Source organism: Acipenser ruthenus, chromosome 26 (assembly GCF_902713425.1).
Source record: "Acipenser ruthenus chromosome 26, fAciRut3.2 maternal haplotype, whole genome shotgun sequence".
Lineage (NCBI taxonomy): Eukaryota > Metazoa > Chordata > Actinopteri > Acipenseriformes > Acipenseridae > Acipenser > Acipenser ruthenus.
The window spans coordinates 26957137-26983529 of record NC_081214.1 but is presented as its reverse complement, the minus strand read 5'-3'; the positions used below and the strand labels follow the sequence as shown (position 1 = coordinate 26983529).

The 26393-nt window shown below is 39.9% G+C and overlaps 2 protein-coding genes across 3 annotated transcripts in view; both read left to right on the top strand.

Annotated features, from left to right (window-relative positions):
• LOC117430899 (fragile X messenger ribonucleoprotein 1 homolog A-like) overlaps positions 1-26393 on the top strand; it is a 147080-nt gene that overhangs the window by 6716 nt on the left and 113971 nt on the right. The gene's annotated exons all lie outside the window — the stretch shown is intronic.
• Positions 6657-10727, top strand: LOC131701763 (SLIT and NTRK-like protein 2). The gene has a single exon (XM_059001576.1). It carries the CDS (start codon positions 7482-7484, stop codon positions 10119-10121), a length of 2640 nt encoding a protein of 879 aa, XP_058857559.1. The 5' UTR covers positions 6657-7481; the 3' UTR covers positions 10122-10727.

Sequence of the window (26393 nt, the reverse complement as noted above, 5' to 3'; positions counted from 1 at the left end):
TGTGACACAATCCATCACAACGTGGCTGGACGTCCCGAGCTCCCATGTCAGAGTGATGCCGCTGCCTTTTCCTTATGGAACATGCATTCATTAATAGCAGAGAATCAAAGGGCTTCAGTGCTTTTCAGCAGCCCGGTATCTTTTGTTTTACTGACTGATTTTTCAAACCTAATGGTAAGAGTTTGCAACATCCAGTATTGCAAAATGCCCTTTTTGCAGTTTTGACAGTTTGTTATATTGTAGGCATTGTGGATTCAGCTTGTTTTGAGCATTGCTTTTATGTATCTTGTAAATACTCCGACCTGTCCTGCACCAAAAATATCCTATCATTTAAATAAGATTTGCTATGTCACAATCTAGATGGTAATATTAGAATTATGCTTGTTTTTGGATCGTCTTTTTTTTGGTGTGGGAGGGGGTGCTCCTTTTTCATTAAAACCAATTAATGTTCCTTTCAACTAATATCATCTTCTTTTAGCATGCAATCTGTTGTAATATTCTTCACTGCAGGTAACCAATGATGCTTTCACTTTGATATTTAGTGAATTTGATTTTACATCCAAGCCTTGTAAAGCTAATTAATGAGTTGTCACACATTTTTGCATATACCCTTGGCAGGTACTACAGCAACATAAACAAAAATATTGAAGTAGAGATAACACAATCCGCATGAACAGATGGGAATCCATAGGAGCTGTGATAATTTAATAAGGGGCGTGACGATAGTTATTTATATCAGCATATTGTCTTGACTTTATCTTGCAGCCAAAGACATCAGACACATCATTTGCATAATGTACAACTATTGCTCCTTCGCAGAAGCTTAGTGCGGTGTCGATACATAATGTGTTTGCTTACAAATGATCTAAAGTGACAAGAACAGCTTTTTTAATAGAATTAAATGTAGACAACATGCAGTTTTGTTTTTTAAAGATATCTGCAAATAGGAGCACAAGATGCAGATCATGCTCAGTGTAGCTGCATGCTTGTGCTGCGCAGTTTATAAAGCAATCCTCCTGTCCAGGGGCAGATCCACTTTGAGACACAGAATCATGGGCTGGGCAGAGACTGTGCCAAGCCGTCCTCTGTGAAGTTATTTAAAAATGAAATGACTTCTCTTAAGAAAGGGTTAGCAGAAGCACAATCAAAGAAGCAAATGCTCGTTGCTGCAAGGCTGGAGAAATGTATGTGCAGCACAATCCCGTCTGCAGAAAGAGCTTAAAGTACATTTCCATTTTTGCAATGCACTTTTCTTCTGTTTTGTAAGGCACATCCAACACAGCATGGTAATTACACAGCGTTTGCAATAATAATACTAAAGTAATTACACATGTATTTAATCATGTGTATGCACAACTTAACCCTTTTATTATGCTGATGTGGTTTTGTATTAAATATTCAGGAATTATTATTGTGTTTAGCTTTAGAATTATTGTGTTAGACATTCCTGGTTCACACTCTATCCTTTAGTGTGAAGTGTAAAAGGTTGCAAGTCTATGATGAATGAAGCCACCATGTACACCAGCTCCTCTAGATATGAACAGACGAGACAAAGTGAAATGGACTGTTTCTGATGGATCTTCAGTGAGGTCACCTTTTTAAAACCCAGCCATTAATACCATGTGACAGACCTGCAAACCACAGGGCTCAGTGCGATTAGCTGCTTTAAGGCTTTTCAAGACTAGCAAAGAATTTCTGTGTCGCCCTCTCAACTTCAACGGACTGGGGTGAGAAAGTGTCTGGATCACTGGACCTTCCTTATGCTTCATGTGGTGGGTAAGGCTTCCGATCGCAGCACCTCTCAGGTCTGCTTCTGCTGAGTTGTGACACGTTCCTATAGGACGTGTTTCTAGAGGCACTGAATTTTGGAGTGCAGTGGTTCTTGCTTCTATAGATTATTTAAGATCCCCCCCTTTCTCTGCTGATGTTTAAAAGCACTTACTGTATCATTCGTTTTCCTGCTTGGGTGTTCTATCAAGGTTAATGTGGCCTCACATGGAACATCCTTTTGCAATCCTCATCCATTTATTGCTAATGATGTTCTTTACTTGCCCTAGATTGGGTCCAACCCATGCCTGACCCTTTGATGAATTCCTTGTGCCCTGCATGTCATGGTTACTTCTTTGCAAAGCACTCCTTCCCTCTCTCTCTCTCTCTCTCTCTCTCTCTCTCTCTCTCTCTCTCTCTCTCTCTCTCTCTCTCTCTCTCTCTCTCTCTCTCTCTCTCTCTCTCTCTCTCTCTCTCAAGACCATATTTACCTTTTTACTCATGAAAAATAAGAGCTTGTAATGTACTATATTACAGATTTGTCTTATCAGGTCTTTGGAACGACTATCACTGAATTGAATACAAAGCTGTATGTATGTTTTCTATTTATTTTTTTGTTTATTTTTTTAAACAAGTAAAGTGTTTTGGTTTTGTTTAAAACATGATCAATCCTTTGCATTATTACTGATCAATCAAGAGTCAGTTTCTGAGAATATTGTGAAGGAATCCAAGCTCTGCTGGATCTTTAAAACAATTCTGCATTTCTTTTAAGGATTGTTGTATAGCTGCCAGTGAAATACAAACCCTTTGTGACAAAACTCCCAGCTCTTAACTGAAGCAGGCTTCCCTTCTGAAAGCAAACCTGCTTGCCATGGCTTTGCTGCAAGCACCAGCACAGGCAGGCCCCCCTGTCCCGTTACTGCTGTCAGTTTGGCATCTAAAAAACAGGACAATACTGGATTGCATCCCAGAAACAATTTCAAAAGAAAAGATCACCAAGATATTCCCTTTACTTTTTATTCACTGTCAACTTCCAATAATTCCATTGTGTTTGCAAAGTGTCTTAATAAAGTGCTCTCCCGTCATAAGACAGACCTTTAGACCACAGAATTGGTAATAATGACTCCCACTTTTGGTCATTGAGTGGAGTGCTGTGGTATATTCTATACTGTATATTATGTGTCTGAGCTCAGTAGAAGTTAAGTTGGTATTTACAGGGATATTTTAAATCGTCTACATGTTCATACTATTTATTATTTTACGTGTTTGATACCCCATTCTGTGAGTTAAATGTAAATCACGTCATTCAATTGAATGTATAGTTATTCAAATACTTTTAGATCCATGTTTTTCGAGGGTGCAGTAGAACGAGCTAGTTTATGTAAATGTACAACAGTAAGTTGATGATGCGGATGTTGATAGTAATGGGTTTGGAATGCATTCTCCAAGTAGCAGCTTTGTCTTTGTTACCAGATTTGCCAGTCCTTAGCAACCTTCTAATGGTACATTCCAAGTCTGTCAATGAAATCTAAAGACATTTCACCCAGGGCATGAAAGAATGCAGGGTCAGGGTTATTTATATGGAGGGTCAGATGGACATAATGTTTAAAAGTCCCATTTTCAAACATGTTCACTGATTCCAATGTTGCATGGAAATGACCAAAATCTCTAAAACCTGAAAATGAACAGGTACTGCCTGACCAAACTCGGTCTGCATTTACTCCAAGAATGGCAAGACGTCAGTCTGGGATCCATGCCAATTTCCAGCCACCGTGCACATCTCTGAGAAAACTCGGGAACAATGAACTGAACAGCGCTCATACCCTCCCGCTTATGTAGCCCTACTTAGGGAGCTTACCTCCTCCTGAAACTACAAGTGCAGATACCAGGGACTAATCTGTCTCCGTGTGGAAAAACGACAATGTCTGTCTGCTATAGATAGTGGAATCTTTTACTAAGACGCTGGGGAGGGGAGGTCGTATTGGGAAACCTATTTGTTTTAGAAACTTAGAGGGATTGCTAATTTAGCTGGGTTTGTATTTGTTTAAGACTAAAATTATCTGTTTTGACTGGATTCGGTGGACTAATTGCATGCAAGAATGTCAAGGGCACGATGATAGAATTAATGAACTGTGCTAGTCTTCATAATTCAGGCTTTATGACATGGCATTTGTGGAAGCACTAAGTTTAAACTGATCCCCTAATATCAGAATGCATATCCCAGTGTGAAATACTGACAAGTTTCAATTAATGGTCTTTTGAAAAAGGTTTTACTTTTTTTTTTTATATAGTTCCATTTTCTCCAATTCAAGGTTTTCCCATTTCCCCAAAGTGTCTCAGAGATCGTCAAAGGCCCTGATAGAGCTCTATTCATGAGTACAAAACATGCAACCTATCATGAAAGTCTCTGACATCTAACTTCCATGACAATTGAAAGAATCCCCGAACAGTGAACATCTGACAAGAAGTCCATTAAATGAAATCTGAAGTGACAGCTGAGCACATAAATGCTTTTATAGAAAATATATAAATCAGAAGTTACAAATCGGTACCCATAGCAATGGCAAAACTGCAACAAAGGTTTAGTTAAAAAGAAAAGTTAAAGAAGGAGACAACCTGAATCGATGTGGTTCTTGTCTTGCAGGAGCTATCCAGTGAACCAATTAAACGGATGACGTCAATACAGCAGATGGTCATTGTGATGAAGACTAAATGGTCTTGTTCTGAAAATCAAATGCATGACGTCTGAAATGCTTTTTATCCTTTTAGAACTGATTCCATTTGAATGGCTGGTAAACCTGTATTACTACTGTACATTGAATCATCAGACAGTCTGAACTAACTACATAGTAGACTTTATGAGAGATATGGGTAAAACTTTACATGAAACAAAGCACAGGGATAAACTCAGCCTGTTGGAATAACAGATTCAGAACCACCAGACTGATTTGAAAGCACAGGGATAAACTCAGCCTGTTGGAATAACAGATTCAGAACCACCAGACTGATTTGAAAGGGTAGGAGAAAGGCAAATGCCTTCCTATGCATTACCCTTTTACTTCCAGTTCCACTTCCTTCCACGGATGCTGGAGCAGGTTATCTCTCAAGTATTTCTGCTTTGGAGACTGAGGAAGAACGAAGAGAACGCCAATTAAATGTATTTTGTGTTTCATCAACTCGGATTGACAAACCCAGTCAAATAAACGAATAGACGCAATGATATGGGTAGGTGACACACGTTCCTGTGACATCTAAACGTGTGATACTCCCATATTATTAGTAGTAGTAGTTGTAGTATTGTAAGTATTAGTATTAGTATTGGTATTGGTTGATAATCATGATTACCGTGCGCAATGATATGAATAACGCTTTTAGAACATGTTGGTAGAATTGTTTAGTTACGCACTGTACATATCCTCGTGATGCTGCTCCCTGTTGTTTTCATTTGTCTTTATTTTGAATCAAACGAGCAAACCCGTCTGCTTTGTGTACATGATTATTTATGGTTTGTTCAATAGATGAGACTCTGCGCATTTCTTAGCACTCGAGTTCCGGTACAGATGACACGTTATTCCCCGTGCGCGTTGGCTGCTTTGTACACCTTGGAGAGCGAGTAGAGAACTTTGAGCATTAAAAAGAATTTGCAGGACAGCGAGAGAACATTGCATTGAGAATACAAGCTGCCGTGTCTGCTCACAATGTCTCTGTAATTGAAGCTCAAATAAATATTGCATCAGCACGCGTGTGGTCTGTTCTGGATTTGCAACCCCATATCTTACTGGATGATGATCCCATCCCAGGATCCTCACACACACTTAGATTACCCGACTGCAAGAATTGCATTGAAAGTTATCGGTATTAGTATTAGTAGTATTGTATCATTATACATCTGCCTTTGCCAAACTGCTTACTCAATCATTTTAACCTATTCATTGTATCCTCCTATTGTTCTCATCATTCGAACAGATTTCACACACTTTCTATAGTAAATTAAATGTATATAAAATGGATATTTGCAAGAGTTTAAAACGCACCTCCTAGTGGTCTGTTTGGTGATATGCGCACTACAGGATACAGCTTCCCACTGCACATTATTACCAGTCAGCTAGATGTATGCATTACGGTACACGATATTGAGAGATCAACACGGTACTTCACAGTAGTGTACGCACTAACCATGGAATAATAATAATAATAATAATAATAATAATAATAATAATAATAATAATAATAATAATAATAATGGGTAAATTGCAGCGTAACAAATTTAGTCCTCTTTATGTGTTAAGCAGGTTTAGTCTACTTGTTTAAAGTTAGTAGGGTTAGGCTTCCCGTAGACTTTCGCGATATCATTTTCTAATTACTTTGATTACAGAATGTTAAATAAAAGATCTAAATTACGTGCATGTGTTTTTTTTTTCTTTAAATGTCTTAATCATAAAATTATAGATGATGCAAAAGATTTGGCCATAGCTGTATCAACTCTTCTTTACTAATCGGATATGTGGAATTCAGTGGAAGATAAACGTGTAAAGGGGTCCCTGTACAGAAACAGACACATTTTGATGACATCAAGTTAAACAAGTTATATTGTGCTAGACTTTATTCTCACTGATCTGTAGCCTACTGCCCGTGACGGAGGAAAAATGCTTAGGACTAGCGAGCGTTAATGCCCGTTACGTTTCTTTTTGTATTTAGTCTCCTGGTCTAAAGTGCACTTGCTTTCAGTCACATTTTAAACAACTTGACGCTTTAAATCTGTTAGAATATTTCAAACGGTTCGACCCTTAAGGGGAGCTCGGTAATACGCTGGCCCTCTGGCACAATCCGCAAAGGTTGTTGCCAACAGTCATTGCGCAAAATAAATAAACACATACATAATGTATACACAACGCACCCACCCGCCAGTCTGCCAAGTGGATAACAAAGCTTCTGTATATAGATACTGCACCCTTAAATGCTTCTTCCAGCTGACATCACGGATACACATTTTACAGTTATTTTTTTATGCATGGTACTAAAACAAAAATCGGCTCCGATGCAGAAAGGTGTACTATTCGTTTAAAGCGCAATGCAATGAAAACAGATATACACTCTTCTCTCTGCCAACAAAATCTGCCCGTCAATTCGTGTGACGTAGCGATCCCAAGCTCGGGCTGAAGGAGGGACGCAAAACTCCGAATCCAAACTAAGCGCACACAACACATTCACTGCGGGAGCAAACCAGTCCCCTCTGAGAGGAACCTCACAGATCGCATCCAGGGCTCAGTTTAAGGAAAACTGGACATCCCGCGGGTGAACATACAATACCGGAGTGCTTCATTTGCAGTTATTTATTTTTAAATTATTATAATAATTATAAAAATTAATAACAGTGTTATTTGATTTAGCACAACATGGCAAACCCTGGGTGCAACGAAAGGAAAGAAATGAAAGAATGTTTGCGTTCTCTTAATCAGTGAGTATCTCGCTGTTATTATACATGTTCTCTTCAGAGACACTTTCAACTGCTGCATGAATGTTCAGCTCTTTACCCGGGAAGAGTACTGCTGAGGCACCCCAGACACCATGTTTACAGCGAACCACTTTACAGAATGTGTGCTATGATTGCCTTTATGCATCGTTTGGACTAGAAAGACGATCCATGGAGAGCACGGCGCATTTGTGAGCTTTATACATATATATATATATATATATCGTTTTTTTGTTGCTGCATGCACTTGTTTTCTGCCGTGCTTGGTGCTTGGAGTTTGGCTGAAATTCTACTTTTGAAAAGGTCTGAACGCGTTGATGTTGGGGCTCTGAGCAACATTGTTTTAAACATGCTGAACTGCGTTTTGTTGCTCAGTATTTTAACGGTGACTGGTCTATCATCCAAGACGGAAAGCCGTAAAACTCTCAAAGACATTTGTAAGAATCGCTGTGCATGTGAGGAAAAAGAGAATATTCTGAATATTAATTGTGAAAACAAAGGATTTACATCAGTAACCCAGTTTCAGCCTATACAAAACAGAATATGTCAACTCTTTCTCAATGGAAACTTCCTATCCAGACTGTATCCAAACGAGTTTGTGAATTACTCAAATGCTACAACCCTGCATCTGGGTAACAACGGGTTGCAAGAGATAAAAACGGGGGCATTTACAGGACTAAAGATTTTGAAACGACTGCATCTTAACAATAATAACTTGGATATTATTAAAGAGGATACTTTTTCTGGTTTGGAAAGTTTGGAGTATTTACAGGCAGATTACAATTACATCAGCTCCATCGAAGCAGGGGCATTCAGCAAACTGAATAAACTGAAAGTGTTGATTCTTAATGACAATCTATTGCCTTCTCTTCCCAACAACGTGTTCCGCTTTGTTCTGTTGACGCATTTGGATCTTAGAGGGAACAGGCTGAAATTCCTGCCGTTTGCTGGGGTCCTGGAACACATAGGCGGCATCATGGAAATCCAGCTGGAAGAGAACCCCTGGAATTGCACGTGTGACCTGCTCCCACTGAAAGCCTGGCTGGATACCATCTCCGTGTTTGTCGGGGACATTGTCTGTGAAACACCGTTCAGGCTTCACGGGAAGGATGTTACCCAGCTCATAAGGCAAGACCTTTGCCCCAGGAAAAGTGCAAGCGACTCAAGCCATTTCCAGGGTCTGTCACCAACCCTGCGTGTCGGGCTCAACCCAACAAGGTCCCCCAAAGCCACCCGCCCCCCTAAAACAAGAAACCGTCCCACGCCTCGGGTAACGGCACCAAGCAGGGACAAGCAGATATTTGGACCCATAATGGTTTACCAGACCCGCTCACCGGTGCCAGTTACGTGTCCAAACGTTTGCATCTGCACATCTCAGAACCCAGACAGCGGATTGAACATTAACTGCCAGGAAAGGAAACTTTACAACATTTCAGACCTGCACCCCAAACCCTCATATCCAAAGAAACTTTATCTGACAGGAAACTTTTTGCACACAGTGTACAGAACTGATCTGCTTGAGTACAGCTCTTTGGAGCTACTGCACTTAGGAAACAATAGGATAGCTATTGTTCAGGACGGGGCCTTTGAAAACTTAAGCAATTTACGCAGGCTTTATCTCAATGGCAACTACATTGAAAGCCTGTCCCCCTCCATATTTGTAGGGCTGCAGAGTCTGCAGTATCTGTATTTAGAATACAATGTCATCAAAGAGATTCTGCCACAAACCTTTAACTCTTTGCAGAACCTTCAGTTATTGTTTCTTAACAACAATTTGCTGAGGTCTTTACCTGACGGTGTATTCCAGGGTACCATGCTCACCAGGCTGAATCTGAGGAACAACCACTTCTCTCACCTGCCTGTGAGGGGTGTCTTGGATCAGCTTTCTGCCTTTATTCAAATAGACCTTCAAGAAAACCCCTGGGATTGCACGTGTGAAATTGTGCCTCTCAAGAACTGGATGGAACAGTCTAGTACGAGCGTCGTGGTTAATGAGATCACCTGCGACTCTCCCTCTAAACACGCAGGACGTCTACTCAGATCCCTAAGAAATGATTCTATCTGCCCAGAACACACTGACGTAACGGCAACTATGGTGGCAGCAGTCAGTCCCAGCTCTGGTGCCCCATATTCTGTCAGTGCGCCCCCTAGCCCTTTCCCAGAGATCCACCCGGAGGTACCTCTGTCAGTTCTCATTTTGGGGTTGCTGGTCGTTTTCATTTTGTCAGTCTGCTTTGGGGCAGGTTTGTTTGTTTTTGTCCTAAAAAGACGCAAAGGGGTCCCGAATGCCGCAACAAGTGCCAACAATTTGGACTTGAATTCGTTTCAGGTGCAGTATGGGTCTTATAACATGGAGGCCAGCACTGACAAAACGGAGAGCCACGTGTATAACTACATCCCCCCTCCCGTTGGTCAGATGTGTCAAAACCCCATATACATGCAGAAGGAAGAAGATCAAGTAGCTTACTATAGAAACCTGCAGGAATTGAGCTTTGGTGTCCTGGACCCCAAAAAAGACGAGCAGTCCCGCAGCCCTGCCTATACAATAAGCACAGCAGAGTTCTTAGAAAAGCAACCGTGTGGCAACAGGGAGACGGAGCTGCTGTATCAGAACCTAGCAGAGAGGGCAAAGGAGCTCCCGACTGCAGGGCTTGTCAACTATAACTTCTGCACCTTGCCTAAAAGGCCATTTGCACCGTCGTATGAATCCTCCAGGCGCCACAACCAAGATCGGTTAAACAAAACTGTTCTGTACGGAACCCCCAGGAAATATTATGCAGAGCAATTGAAAAATGAACATCCTTTGCTTCCAGGAAAACTAAAGACAGAACCCGACTACCTCGAAGTTCTGGAAAAACAAACTGCCAGCAGCCAGCTGTGAAACGAGTTCCCATCTCTCCAGCTTATTGTATTAAAATAGAATGACAATGTGCTAAACACAATAGAACATGCACTGTAAAAACGAAACGCGTGGACAGCGTGACATGAGCGACCCCCGTTCTCTATCTCTGCCATGCAAAGGAGGTGTTTAATAATGCAGGCCTAGGTGTCACTACTTTTTTTTCAACGTTTAACTTATTTTTGTCCGCCCCCCCCCCCCCCACACACATTTGAAACGTACACAATAGCAACAATTATCACAAAAAGTGTATGATTCATCTTTACGTGTTTTTGTTTTTGCTTATGCGTATGCTCATGTTTGCACACACACACACACACACACACACACACACACACACACGAGGACAGAATCGGGATGTTTGAATACAATTGCCTTGTACATAACAGATAATGGTGTTGCTGACAAGAGTTCCCAGTTACAGCCACTTGGCTTCCTCTTCTGTTCGAAAGTGCCTTTGCGCTTAATATCCAGTATTTGAACATTGCTTTCTGCTCTGAGAAGGTTTTATATGTGTTGTATTTTATGAAATTCAATGTGTAAAAATAGACCTATATGTCAAATGCATTAAATGAAACTCAAAATGTATTGAGTTCTGGATGCAGAATGTTGTGTTCATTTCCCCCCTTTTTGAGCCTTGCATAATGTATAGAGTAAATCATTTTCCACGCGCGAGGACGGGTTGAGAGCTCCATTTTAATGTTCACTGCAGCAGACCAGTTTCGTAGTTGCCAGTTGGGATTCATTACTTTAAGGGTTTGGTTATATAATACCATAGCAAATTATTTCAACTTGTAATTCAATTAAGCAAGCTGTTAGATAAGAGTAGGATGCAGTGCGCAATTGTCCTGTTTAGCATTCTAGTATGTCCGATGTCCGCAGCTGTAATCATAGATTTGTATACTAATATATGGGTCAAGTGACACGCGTGTTGCCCGATCGGTTATTATATGTATCTAACAATACCAGTTTAATACACTTTTTTTGTTTGTTTGTTTGTTTGAACTCCTCAGAGTTGCGTCATCTTAGACGTGAAATTGGTAGGGTTTGCAAACTTTTTTTTTTTTTTTACTACACAAACACCCCTTATATCCAACAATCCCTGTTTTTGTTTCCTCTATTGTAAATCCTTATGCAACTGGGTTTGTGGTTTGCATGCGAAGTAGACCGATCTTTTCAGTCACCAACCAAAGCAATTAATGGGCTCTGAATGAAGAGTCCTGTTTCCTTTTCACAAATAGGTTTCCACACAAAATAATCTTTTATCGTTAGACGAACGTTGGATGGGACTGTGGAAGCACTAGCGTGAAAGGTTGACTATAAATCAGATTTTTTTTGTCTCAACTTGTTTCCTCTGGGTCCTGCTGTTCAACGCATTCTGGGTTGTTGAATGTTACTGGGATGACTCAGTTAAGGCAGTTTTCATGTGGTTAGTTACGGGTATTTAAGTAACAAGGCTGATACTGTTGAAACGCATGAGTAATGTAACAATAGTGCAACGTGTCGTGTACAGATGTTTGTTATTAATGTATAGCGTTTAGTTCGCATTTGTATCGGGGAAGATTCATTCGTTTAACAATATTAGACCATATTAAGTTTACAGCATGTTTAAATGTAATCTATAATACACTCGTTACATGTTTCTGTGCAGTCCCGTTTACACAGTGAAGAACTCCCAGTCCAGGTGACTTGTTTGTTCTGTTTGGATTGCAGTGATACTTTCACAGCACAAACAGACAGAGTGCTGATATAGAGGGGATGCGGAAAGGGCTGCACAGCATTCCCCAACATTGTACTGGAACTTCATCTATCTGAACGAGGCTTGCATAGATTGCAAAGTTTGTTTTCGGTTTACAAATGAAGAAATCACTTTTCTATGCTTTTGACTAATACGAAAATAAAAGTTGAACATAACAGTGTCAGGGTGTCCTATATAGATAGATAGATCGATAGATATATGACCACTTAGCAAGGACATTCTTTAGCAAGTACTGTATTCCACTCAATACTGGCTTAATGTGTAGCCTTAGAAACCTGGTTCAAATCCAGCAAATATCTTTCTGATATCTCACATGTAAGTGGATCAAGTGCCTGTGCTTGGTGAAGTCACGGTGCAGTTCAGATAGCAGGTTACATGAGAGCTAACAATAACAGTACAACACGGATTGCTGTGTGTGCCTGCATTTGAATTATTTTTGGTTAACTAAATGTGATTTAATTAATGTACTGGAGCAAGGAAAACTGCACCAAGAGAGTAATAGCCAGATTAAGACATGACCAGAAAAAGAAAAGGACAATGAATTGATGTCAAACTTATGATTAAAGGTGATCACAGTCGAGTGGGTCGCTATCAAGGTAATGTAACCTTTCAATTACAGTAGCTTCCCAACAATGTTCATTGTCCATGGCCATTGCAATATGATTTAACAATGTGAAAGTGCTGATAGTAGGGTTAGCAACTGCCAGCACATTGGCTGTTTCTATTATTAGTATTAGTATTCATATTTATTTATTTGTGTTTATTTATGTGTGTATTTATTTATTTATTTATCTTCCATGTTGTAACTGTTCTTGTAAATCCCACAGTATGGTTTATACAGTGTGTTTCTGATTCTGTAAATGTAACCAGGGTAACAGGGTCATGTATTGCTTCTGTTTGTTCACACAGAAAATGATTCCCCTCCACTCAGTTTATTCAGAGGACCAGCCCTGATAGCACAGCAGCCCTGAACACCATGCTGGGGGTGTTGACAGATTGGAAATGTCTGAGTTAACCAAGCAGGATCTGACCCTGTGTTCATGTGTCCCAAAGGGAGGAGGAGCTGCTTTATTTACTGCACAGTGATCCTAAATCCAGGGCCATACAAATAAAAGGGTTGTAGTCTCTACACAGTCGTTTGAACTGGCCTGTGCTGTCTATATAAATCAGCTCATTTACAAAAGTCTCCTCAAAGCATTATTATGTATTTGATTTAAGATAGGTAGCATGGAATTGGACACTATTGCATTAATAACATCTTCATAAAGGTACACATCACCATATAACCCCTCATAATCCTTCACAATCATATGCATATGCATATTCAGAACAGTCTGCTAAAAAAAATACAGCAAATGTACTCAAATTCAGAATTTTGGTTGCATTTCTGTGACCCTTTTATTGATATTATTAAAATATACCAAATATAATGTTTGTAGCATTATAGTAGCCAAATGTTATGAATGCCCATTTGTCATTATTCTGAATGATTATGCATGTAGGTATAGTAGCCTTCATGAAGGTATTAAAAAGGCTGCATGGTGTCCAGTTTAAATACAGTGTTCCCAGCACGTTGTATTTCATAATGAATGTCCCCGTGCGAGCTGAATTAAGTACTTTTTTAAAAGAAAAAAACCTCAAATGAATACAGCTGATGATCAATGTCATAACTGGTACCGAAAATTCTAAATTGCTCCTTGAACTGAGTCTTCAGCATCCATAGAAGGAGACGGTATAGTTGTGACTTCTTTGCTGAATGTACACTAGAGGCTGTCTTCGGAAAAATGAATTTTCAGCACTGGAAGTCTAAACCAGCTACAAAGTTACTGTCCAGGAAGATTCTGTTGGTTTGCGTAACAAGCGTGTGAAATTTACTTAAACATCAAAGCATCCATTTGCTCCAGTTAAGAGGCACAATCTTCCCAATGAGGTTTCCATCAGCAGTGAAGCAGTCATCGGCTACACTAACGTGACACAACACAGTTTTATTTGGAAAGCATTTGTATTGTTGTTCTTAGGAATGCATGAAGAGATGAGGCTTTTGGGTGGGAGTATTAGGTGACTGATATTAAGCAGGGATTAGACTGTTTCAGATGTTTCAGGCTTTTTGATGGGATTATTTACACTTCCTCTTTAGGAGACACTAAGAACAAGCAACAGTACACTGGGGATAATTCGTTTTTTGGGGGTCTGTATTGGTAGTTTGGTGTATAGCAAACATTGATTTATTTCAGTATATTTTGAGGAGCAGCAATATGTTTACATGCTACTCCATAAATACAGCACGCTATAGAAGTATTTATTTGTCCTTATTTACAGTTGACTCATTTTTTCAAATCCATACTTTTTGGTGAAATAAAATTCATGAGAGAAAGAGGGCAGAGAAGAGAGACTCTTGATTCACAATCATAACACATCATTATGTTCCAGTAAATTTAACACAGTTGTAGTTATTTTTTCTTTCAGACCTTTGGTGACTTCTTTGGCATAAGGGGTTGTCTATCTTCTGGGTCATAAAGTCCATGGTATCAGACAGCATTTCCCATTGAAGAGTTTGCTAGAACGAGACCGTTTCATAAATTCAATATAACTGATTGTATTTGCATGTAGCAAATATGCCCTAGTTTGCTTGCAAAGCAACGTGATGTGATTGCTGTAAGTATAGCCTAATTATAAGTTATGTGACAGTTTCACTGGTTTGCTATTTGTAGTGTAAAGTAATTACTGTGTTCTTGTAAGAAAAAAACAATGTGCTCCATTGTCCACGTTCCCACAGCTGACACTGATTGTATCAGTGAGGGAATGAAAAATATATAAATACATTTTGAACTCCTACATGTGATGCAATAACCAGGAGGAAGAACTTAAAATCCAAACACTGGAAAGTATATAAATCAACAGTCAATGCCAGTACTGCTGGCTGACAGCTCTGCTGCTGCTAAACATCTCAAAACAATCACTTTCAGGTACCTGCGTAGGACTCTGTGCCTCTGGCTAAGACAGGATCAGAACGGGAATCCAGAATAGTTTTAAATCAAATCTTTAATAACCTGTAACTGACCAGGGGTGCAGCCTGTAGAGATGAACAGTGAAGCTGGAGCCAGTGATTTCAGAAGTGAATAACCCATCACAGCACCCTGGTAGGCAGTGTGTTTTTATTGTGAGCTTTCTCTCTGGCTTACTTTCCTGTGGTGTAGCTCTACCACCAAGCAATCTGCGGGATGACAACTCTTTATGAAGTCCGTCCCAAAATAAATGTATTATTATTATTATTATTATTATTAGTAGTAGTAGTAGTAGTAGTAGTTTTCCCACTTATGAACTGGGACACGAGTTCTATGCCAGCTTCATGGTTTGTTATAAAATATATTTAAAAATGTGCAAACTTTTAAATCAAATAAACAATGGATATAGCCCCATCATGGCTAACATCTGGTGTCTGTCAATCTTGCAGACATGAACTATATTGCATTGCTATGGTAGGGTTTTTAATAGTCCATCTGTAATTGCAGTCACTTTGCACATTTCACAGCACAAACTGCTGCCCTACTTTCTGTGACTGATTCTCTGCAGTGGTGCAGTCTGTAGTGTCACTCTTAGACTGAGGCCTGTATGGACCAGCACACATGCAGGTATTGATGAGTGTTTGGTGTTGTAGTGTGTGATGGTTCTTTCTGAGAATAAGCTCAAAGCTGCCCATTCCAGCTGTCTGACCCTGTTAAGAGATAACCTCTTCATGCACGATTCCCTTTAGAAAATGACACACAGAGCCGCAGAACCGAAGATAATTGCGGTACTTGGCAGCAGCTCCCGGGTCTCTCGAAGCTTTGGCAGTGGCACAGTGTTTGCACTGCAATGGTAACCAGACAGTATTCTATGATTTGTTTAATATACTCCAGTCTACAATAACAAAAGCAAATAGGAAATGTCTGCTGGATATGTTTGCATTTTTGCTAACTCAGTGGCATGTTAGGGAAATCCTAACCACAGGTTATGCAGATTGCTGTGCTTAGCCAAGCCTTACATTTGCCCTTATAACACCCTTGTTTATTCAATGCTTAGGTTGCTTTACCATGCTGTTGTCAATGGATATTATTCCAGTTTTGTTCAGAATCTAAAGCCTAAATTTCTTCATATATAATTGCTAAAATATTCATCGTTATTAATTGATTTCTGAAGCGGTAAAGCAGTATTGAATGAGGGGCCTACATATAACATGCATGCTCCTGAAACATCCTTCACAGAAACTCTACCCTGTGCCTGCCAAGTCTTTAATAAGTAAGTCGTTTAAATACTACCATGCAAGTAAAATGATTGCATGTTATTAATACAGATTCATGGGCATCGGAGGTGCAATGAAGTGGGACCCCTAGTTACTCTTCATTCAAATGGACCGTATGTCACACTGTCCTGCATCCACCAACCTGCAAGTGGTAGAAATCCACAGGCCATGCATTATTGAAGAAACAGTATAAAGAAATAGTTCTATTCAAGCACTTTTGTTTCCTTCTGCTGTCTTTATAGGAAGGCTTTAGAAAACCATGAACATGCTATTGACACAGATATAGTGTTAAGTGATGTGAACATTGTACTTGTAAATAACATCAGTATACATGGAAGACAACAGTTACCACTGTACTTGCAGATCTCCTGGTTCTATGAGTTTGAAAAGGGAGTATTCTCTGAAGTTGTGGGGCTGTTTTATGAAGAGCAATCATTTTAAGATCGTATCTACTAGATGACAGACAAGGCACAGTTAGAAAACAACTACCTGCAAACTGTTTGTGGCAGAGCGAAAGCCCTAAAATGTAAATAGTGCGTGTGTGTGGGAATGTAAGGTTGGCAGGGATGTGGTTAAATCTGTCCCTGCCGTCAATCACAGGTGTGGCCATTCCCCAGTTAGGTAATTGAGTGCTAATTGGGAAGTGGCCACATGGGTAAGAGCCAGAAATCAGTTGTTTGTTAGAGGTGTTAGGGGGTCAGTGTTTGTGCTGTGAGTTTGTACTGTTTTGCAACTTTTTTTAATTGCAGTCCTGCTCTGGGACACAAGGGGCACTATATCCCACTCTATTTAAAAAAACAAACAAAAAAAAAAAAAAAACAAGCAGGAACACAAAATAGACACAGCACAAGGGCCAAAATAAAAGGTTCAAACAAAACAATACAGGCTGTTCAAATGGTACATGATCACAGCGCACACACTCACTCCCAAACTCCTCCAGCAAACAAAGCATGCCTGGTTATTTATACATGTGGCCACTCCCCAGTTAGCACTCAGTTACCAAATTGTGGAATGGCCGCACCTGTGATTGTTGGCAAGGACAGATTTAAGCCCATGCCTGCCAACCTTGCATTGCCACACACACACTATTTACATTTTAGGGCTCTCGCCTTGCCACACTGTTCTTTTTTGAATAACAGTGAACTGTGTTGGACCTGCCTAAATTCTGCACAGGTGCTGTTCTAAATGAAATCTGTGGAAGCTACGAAATTCCTTCACATAGTTTGTCTGAAAATCAACTGGAAAATCAACTGAAATCGCACTTCTGTCGGCACAGCTGAGCCACGGTAGGAGAAGATCTATAATTGCATGACTGCAAAGCACCTGTAGCAGCAGTTTAAAAGCAGCTTAATGAATTGTCACTTTGTTCTACAGAATGTAATGAGTGCTAGCCACATGTGTTGTAGAGAACTGTACCCCCCTCTACTGAGTAAAGCAAGCTGCTTGGGGAATTGAGATTCTGTGAAGATGTATAAGAGGCATACATGTTATTTTACTGGATGCTTTCATGATTGCCAATGTAAATAACACATTTGCCAGGTTTACCCTTTGGAGATGATCTTCTTCACCAACAAAGGGTGACAGTGTTTTTTGCTCAGAATGGAATGAATCCTGGTTCATCAAACCTGCCGTGTCTTTAGGGATCAGCAACACATCTTACCCACTCAACTTCCTTTAAGCATAAAACGTTATTTATGACCTTTTGAAATGTGCAACATAATATAGAGCAATAACACTGTCTCTGTAATGTATATGAAGATAAAACGGTGCTGAAAAAAAACAGCATCATTATTTTCCAGGTGAATGCAAGCGACTGAGTGTCGTTCTAACAACTCAGTCTTTTGTCTCTGTTCTCTCTGGGTGCTGGAATGTAACTGATCACCATGCAGGGTATTGCACTGCAAATGACTGTGACACAAGTGACTTTCACGACCTGCTACACCCAGCATGTTTAACCCTAAATAGAAATGATTCCACGTGCAGTACAATGCTCTTCTCTGTGCTCAGCTATCCCGATCAGCCCTTGCCATGGAATTCAGGGTGGAATGTTATCCCAGGGTAGGAACTGAAATCTAATATTCATACTGATGTATGTTTTTAGAATTACTTGGTGCATGAATATCATACAATGTTAACGATGCAAACCTAGTTATGTTTATGACTGCATCGGATTTGACATCTGGTTGGTGTAGGGAGACCAACACACAAGAAACACAGACCTTGATCCATCAACTTCCATTAACAACATAATTAAAATCTCTCTACAAAATATCTATTTATATTTCCCTGTTTCATGCAATAAACCTTCACAGGCATCAGGTAACATCTTAAACACACTACTCATTTATGTATGCATTTATTTATTTGACAATGTGTATAATTAACACTGCAGGATCTTATTAAATCAGCTGCCCTGTATTCATTCTACTGGGACAGTGTACCTGCACAGGTGACTGCTCCACCATGACATGGGGTCCTGTATTCATTCTGCTGGGACAGTGTACCTGCACAGGTGACTGCTCCACTGTGACGTGGGGTCCTGTATTCATTCGACTGGGACAGTGTACCTGCACAGGTGACTGCTCCACTATGACGTGGGGTCCTGTATTCATTCTGCTGGGACAGTGCACCTGCACAGGTGACTGCTCCACTGTGACGTGGGGATACACCTTGGTGGGCCCACAACGTGGATCACAACATGAACAGGTGCTGATGGAGCAGCTCTTGTCTAGCCTGCAGTTTTGTGTTTATTCAGTCAAAGAGTTGGCGGGTGGGAAGGTGAGGTTTCAAATGCCTCTTTCTCATTAAATTACAGCAGGCTTGATGGATTGAACCCTGGTTGTGACATTGAGGGCCTCTGACTCTTCAAGCTTTGGGCAAGACTAAACACTCGGGATGTCGTAAGCTGTCTGGGTCAATGGACTATCCCATGCAGCTGTGAAGAATCAGCACAGTATTGTTTGTATTCACTTCAGACACTGCATACTAGAAGCTTAACACCAACATTAGCATGTGTTTCTCCCCCCATCTGTCAATTGATTGTGTGGCTCAATCATTGGTTTTGCCAGTTTCTTTTTATTTTTTATTTTTTTATTTGGTGTGGCTTGTCAGACTTTCTCACATGATTTTATCTTATGGTTGAGTTTGCCAGTTTCTTTTCTCTTTTTTAAATTGTATTATTTTAAAAAATATATATATATTACTTGGTATGTGGACAGGAAACAAAACCAATGTGTTCCAAAGTGTCCTATTCATAAACATTTAAAGACTGTTTTAAGGAATGTTCTTTTTTATCCCTGTCACCCATGGAAGCTGATGAACTGCCCCAGTCAATCAGTCCCTGACACCCATAAATATAACAGGAGTCTTTGCAGAGATCATTACTGCTGCTTGTTGGGACTCTAAAATGTCAATACAGTAATTTAAATAGCCGGCAATGCCCACTTTACTGTATATTAATGCTAAAACACAAAACAAAACCCAAATCCAGAAGATGTCCATTTCATTGCCAGCCATGCGGACCACTGCCCATTTGAGGAATGAGTTCATAAACAGGCACTGTAATAATACAAGCTTTTGCAAACGGTACAGCTGGGATTTTATAACCACAGAGAATCTCAGCAGTCTCGAAACCTTCACATATGATAAACCAATTCTTCAACCTGTTAATGTCTTAAGCAACTAATCAAAAATATGCTGGGTAACCACTCAAGAATAAAACCCCTGGCAATGAAAGCTTTGTAATGTTCACAATAACTGACAGGAGAGACAGAGCGGCTTTGATGTATTTTATCCAGGAGCCCTGGAGGTCCCTTTCATTCTGTCTTTCCGTCTGTCTCAGGATAATGTTTGTGTTTCAATATTGGGTCATTTAAATGTGCCCTTACAAATATTTAATTCTACATTAATGTTACAAAATGAATAACAAACCTCTTGTCTTGAGAGACATTGCATCAAAGTATTATTGTTTTCTTCTAGTTTTGAAGAGGTATTTTGGTCTTTTGAATATAACACTGTGTCATTGTTTTTTGATTGGTCCAATAAAAGTCCACATAAGTTATTAGCTACTGCATGGTGTGTTGTATTGTATATCTGACAGAATGGGGCCAGCGTCAAGAAAGATATCCGTTAGGTTAATTGAGTTTGGTATTTCAATGCAGGTGTCCTTGCATTGCACAATACATTGGATGGTAAAGGGCACCAAAAAAAAAGACAATAACATTCTTCAAGCATTGTGTTTGCTGTGCAGGGCTTCCAGAGAGATCTCTACAGGAGTGTATACATGCCATTGAAGAAAAAATCCATTGTAGGGCTGTGTTCGTTAATAACTGTGTGAGCTTGTAAGTGTTTACTCACGACAGGGTCAAGACAATGCTACTGGTTATAGTCTAGAATGCAACACCCCACGCGCACCTACCATTCAGCAATGGGGCTTTCTAATGTGATACGTCCAATTGTGCCACCTTGTATGATAAAACTATAAAGCATGCAGGATATGGATGTTCCCTTTATGATACACATCCATCCATGCAGGCATCCATTGATCCATGGAATATACACACATACTTACATGCATGCAAACACTCTTGCTTTGTGTTATAATCCTCATTTGCAAATAAAATGTGAGTAACTCAGAATTAGTCAATTTGACATTGTGTAATCAGAGTGGGTCTGTATCGCACCTCGCTACAGGTTTAGTGTTGGGTTGAGTCTCCATCCCTGTCAGTTTGTGCCAGGCATCGTGTTATCACAGTGGGTCTGTATCGCACCTCGCTACAGGTTTAGTGTTGGGTTGAGTCTTCATCACTGTCAGTTTGTGCCAGGCATCGTGTAATCACAGTGGGTCTGTATCGCACCTCGCTACAGGTTTAGTGTTGGGTTGAGTCTCCATCCCTGTCCGTTTGTGCCACGCATTGTGTAATCACAGTGGGTCTGTATCGCACCTTGCTACAGGTTTTAACTGAGTTAACTGCTATTACTGTATGCTGGGGTGATCTGTCTGACACTGGTTTACATTAGCTCAGTGTGTTCAGTGCCCACTATTATGGCAATGCAGTCTGAAGCCCCCTGTTAAGCTGTAATGTTGTGTACAGTGCTCTTCAGCCCCATTGTCATAGAAACATCATAGAAAGGGTATTAACACTACAGTGCAGAACTGTATGTTATGAATTTAAAGAGAAAGCAGTCTTTCCTTGATTTGACTTATAGATAAACCATTTCTCAGGTGGGTTTCAATTATCCACATGCGTTATAATTCCCAAAATACCCCCTGATCCCAATTAGTTCAGAGAATGGAGGTTTTCCTGTATGCAGGTGGTGCACCCTTTCTGAATCCTATTGCTTCTCTTTAAAAGTAATTTATAAAGCTCTCTAACCCCGAACAGACAGCACTGCAGGAAGGGTGCATTCAGACCATAGTGAGTCTAGGAATCTAATTAACTATTAATGAGTCGGAAATGGTTTCTGTATGTTTCATTGATCATTGATATGAGACGCTGTATCTAGATGGTTACCATTCTGTCTGCACTGAGCGGCCTGTACATCCCTCTGCTCCGGGAGAAAACGTTCCTATGTCACGTGTGTGTGTGTGTGTGTGTGTGTGTGTGTGTGTGTGTATGAAAGCAGCCTGGCCTGAAGTCAAGGCGAATGTTGTTCTTTTTTTAGTGCAATGTTTCTGTTTTATTTGCTTTTTCTTTCTGAGAAATTCAAACATCTGGATGCTTTGATTTGCTGTGAACTGAAGTGTCCTGTTTTTTTTCTCCAAGGCAGTTGTGTGCCGGTGTTTTATTATTAAATCGAGAGAGTCTTATTGCTTCCAGCAATCCAAACTTTGTATTCGGTTTACTGCCACATTTAAATATAGATTTTTTTCTTACATGCAAAGCAAATTTCATGTGGCAAATCTAACAATACGGTTGTTTTGTAATTTGCTTGTTGGGAAATAAACCATTCTGGGCTATAGAGGATCAATTCAACTCTTCTGTTCAGCAAGCTTGAAGTGTAATGTCTCACTTTTACTGCCTTTCTCCCTCCTCTCTAACTGACACAATAAAGTTAAATTCTTACGCAGAAAGTCATCTTAAGTGGCTTTCACAGAATATTACACCTCAATGTTTTCTCCTCCATACTGTGCTAATTCATTAGAGCCTTACACAATGCATTTGAAATAAAAAAAATAGATTTATATATTTCATTATATTCGAGCCAGACTGGCTTTCAGGTTATTAAATGTAGATGCTGAATTCAATTTGCAATCTCAGTGACACAGAAGGTTGAAGAAGTAAACTGTGATGCGAAATAGTTCCGCTTTTTGTCACCGTGGCAACAGGATTTCTCTGGCTGCTCAGAGACCCCAAAGCACGATGAACATAAGCGCGCCATCTTGCACTTACTTAACATTAACATGAGGTGTAACAAATGCAAGAGGAAATGAGGTGGAACCCATTCTACACCAGGTAGCACAGAGACAACATAAACACATACAAACATAAACGGTAACCCAGCAACTGCTTGGTATGCCAACAAAGGGTTAATTAGCATGGCAAGACAGAACTTGGGAATACACCCTGGAGAGTGATTGGGAAAGTGACTTTCCCTCTGTGGGGATCTGTAATCATATTGGCATGATGGAAACACAATCCTTGGAAGAGGGAAGGGATTAGCCAGTAATATACCTGGATGGGTGTCGGAGACACTTAGGCAAGTGGCTTTCACAAGATGAAGGTCCTGAGCTTGGGAGCTGCACAACAGTGTTGCGTGTGTTCATCTCTGTAACAGATGACTGCATTAGAGCTGTCCCATTGCTGTGAGCTCAGTTAGCAGTCACTTTGGCAGCTGATTGTGTTTATATTGGGTCACACACTGAACCCTCAGCAGTGTTGTTCTTCAACATGTCGGTCAGCATTTTAATTTTGTTCTTCTTCAAAATTTGTACCTATTGTAATTTGCATAGATTTGTGGAAAGCCGTTCTCTCATTATATTAGCAATGATGGTATGGTGACCCTTAAAAAAAACATATACAATTAAATACCAGTAGAAGCATTATTGGCTGTTATTCAGTATTTATGTGGGTGTGTTTTAACAGCAATAACCTCAGACATCTTCATAGGCTATATTCGCCACAGTAAAAGTTTACTGAATTTTTTAATGATTTATCGTGGCCTCCTGGGCACAAGAATGTAACCTTAACACTAAGTCTTGCTTCCCGTTCATATTCTTACAGTCCCCACACATTCAGGCCTTGGCAAGCATATTGCAGATCTGGCTCTGCTTGGGTATGACAGAACGCATATCAGTGTGTAGGATGCAGCCTCACTCGTGTGCTTCCCAGGCAGAGTGACAGATTAGAAACTCCCACAATCTCTAAATTGAATCTTTCTTCCTGACATAAGCAGAAGACGAGATAGAGAAGAGATCATTTTAGCAACAAACACAGTTTTACACCAATGTAAAAGGCATTTCGCTGAAGTTTGAGTTATTATTAAACTATTAAGAAAAAAATGTATAATGAATAATGTAGGCATGCTTAGGTTTCAAGTTATCCTGGACAGGAGTGCTGTTAATTTTATTAACTGCATCAGTTTCTTACTGTAAAAAGAAGACGTGAGATGAATCCCACAGTGAATATTTAGTTAGACGTGGGAAGCACAGTATAGCAGGTTACACTTAAGCAATAGCAACCTGATTAGAGGGCATGACGGTCTCTTGATGATGTCATGAAGCTATGATCCATAGGACAGGACGCTACCATACAGACAAGATCAGCTTCCAAGGTAATAACTGATGATCAGGTTTTTGTTGTGGTTGGAAACCTCCCTAATTTCTCTTTATTTTACCAATGTTTATCTTTCCTTCTGTTTTGCTTTTTTAAAGCTAGACATTCTATCTGAATGTTCCACGGTCCTCTATCGTGTGGTAGTGCCCTACAATGGAGTTTGCTGATTGGTGGAAGAAGTACTGAGGACCTTCTTAAGCAATCAACAATGCATCTATAAATATGCTGTAAAGGATCTTACACAATGATATATAGAAGTTTTATAAATGAAAGTGTGACTGTATGGTGTACAGGGTGATTATAAAGTAAGTTTACCACATCAGTGATAATCACCCTGTATATTACTTCATGGACATTCCCCATTTCTGAAGTTGTTGCCTTTCCACTGACCCATCTTCCTTAACCCATTTGAGGACAGGCTACTTTGTATTTCTTCAACTAATCACTCAATCAACCAATCATGCAATCAACCAATCACTCAACCAATCAATCAACCAATAAATCAACAAATCAATCAATCACTCAATTAATCAATCACTCAATCAACCAATCAATCAATCAACCAATCCAAACCTTTATTTATCCAGATGAATAACTTTGATTTTCAATGACGACCTTCAAGTCTTCTGAAGAGACTCCCACACCCTCACACACTGTTATAGTTGTTGGTTTCAACACAGTCCCAATGTTTTAAAGGTTTAAACAGCCTCTACCTCCATTTAGATCAATTGAATACCCCTCTCCCGCTGTGTTCAGCTCCACTGGCTTTCTGAGAAATCCCAGGACATACACTTTTCAACACAGAACACCGTGATGTATGCTATATAAAGTTAAACCTGATTTACAACAGACTTTTTCTTGAAGGATTCTTCAGAAACATGACATATAAAATGAAAAACAACACTGCGAGCCTCATGGTGTCATGTAAACAGTACTTGTGTGCCTCATGCAGATAGACACTGGCTTCAGTCTCCTGATCCTTAGAGGATTATTATTATTATTATTATTATTATTATTAATAATAATAATATCTAAAGAGATATCTAAAATTTCTAAAGAGAAAAAAAACACCTTAGGCGAATATAAATAGAATTAATCATATAGCAACATGCAATAGAAACTGTAGTGTATTAGAGCAAGCTGTGTTCAACCTTGAGACCTTGCACAGTGCTACAGACTGGATTAGTTTTTTAAAGATGAAACATCCTAATTACCTGTGTAGTGATGAAATGTGTCATGGTGAGTTCAGCTGTGTGTCTGATCAATGACACACTGTACCTGAGATTAGCATGAACCCATTTGTTTGGCTGTGTGTCTGATCAATGACACACTGTACCTGGGATTAGCATGAACACATTTGTTTGGTTGATCCACTATTCAATATCATTTCTTTTTTTTTCTTCTGTACTTTTCTTTTCTCATTTATATCACTGACTGTACATGGAAAAAGACAGCAAACTATGAGCTGACTTTGAAATGAATGAGAGGGGACCCATTGCTTTACAAACAGATACATGAAACGATTAGCGCAGTGGGAACATGCCGTATATGAATAAAACATCAATGTTTAAGGCCTTGAATCTGTTTTGGCAGCTTGATCGTTGATATCTGGTACTGAAGAACAGGCTCCTGATCTGTTAAATGTGGCAGAACAAACCTGAAACTCTGTGTTTACTCAGGGAATGCTTTATTGTGTTTGTTTTAAAGTGACTATTCCTATTTACAATGTGCATTGTCTACATAAAAATGCATTATTAATCAGCATGTAAAAAAAAAAAAGTTACTTTATTTTCAGTGTTTGAAACATGGAGAAAGAGAATCTCCATGGAAAAAATCTATGACTCCCATTATCCCTGGAGGGTACTTTTTATTGAATGGATCTTTTCTGGAAAGGACTTTTTCAAAGAAAAGGTCTTGACATTTGACCTAGACAGTGAATGAGTGCCATGTTACTAATTCCATTGGTTTGCGGTGATTCAGTTTATTCTTCCAGCAACCCCTGGCTTGCTTTTCATAAAAGGAAAGTGATGTCAGCACACGACTGCATTTCCTTGAGACACGACACTCTCCAGAGTGACAGACAGCTTCAGTTTGAAACGTACAAGCTGTCTGAACACGGTAAAAACATAACAAAGGACATTAAATATTAAAACCCATAGAGGCTGATTACATGAAGCAGGGCCAGGCTGCTGTTGAAGCCCCACCGCTCTTCTGTTTCATGTTCTGTGGCTCTTGTTCTTTCATTAAGGCTGTCAGAGCTGACTTTGCCCGGAGCCATGGCAGTGTCTTCTCTGCAGTACAGAGAGGTTGTACAGGAGCCATGGCAGTGTCTTCTCTGCAGTACAGAGAGGTTGTACAGGAGCCATGGCAGTGTCTTCTCTGCAGTACAGAGAGGTTGTACAGGAGCCATGGCAGTGTCTTCTCTGCAGTACAGAGAG

Bases quoted from the DNA above. Each gene is read 5' to 3' on its own strand.
- LOC131701763 (XM_059001576.1), top strand. From the start codon at position 7,482: ATGCACTTGTTTTCTGCCGTGCTTGGTGCTTGGAGTTTGGCTGAAATT.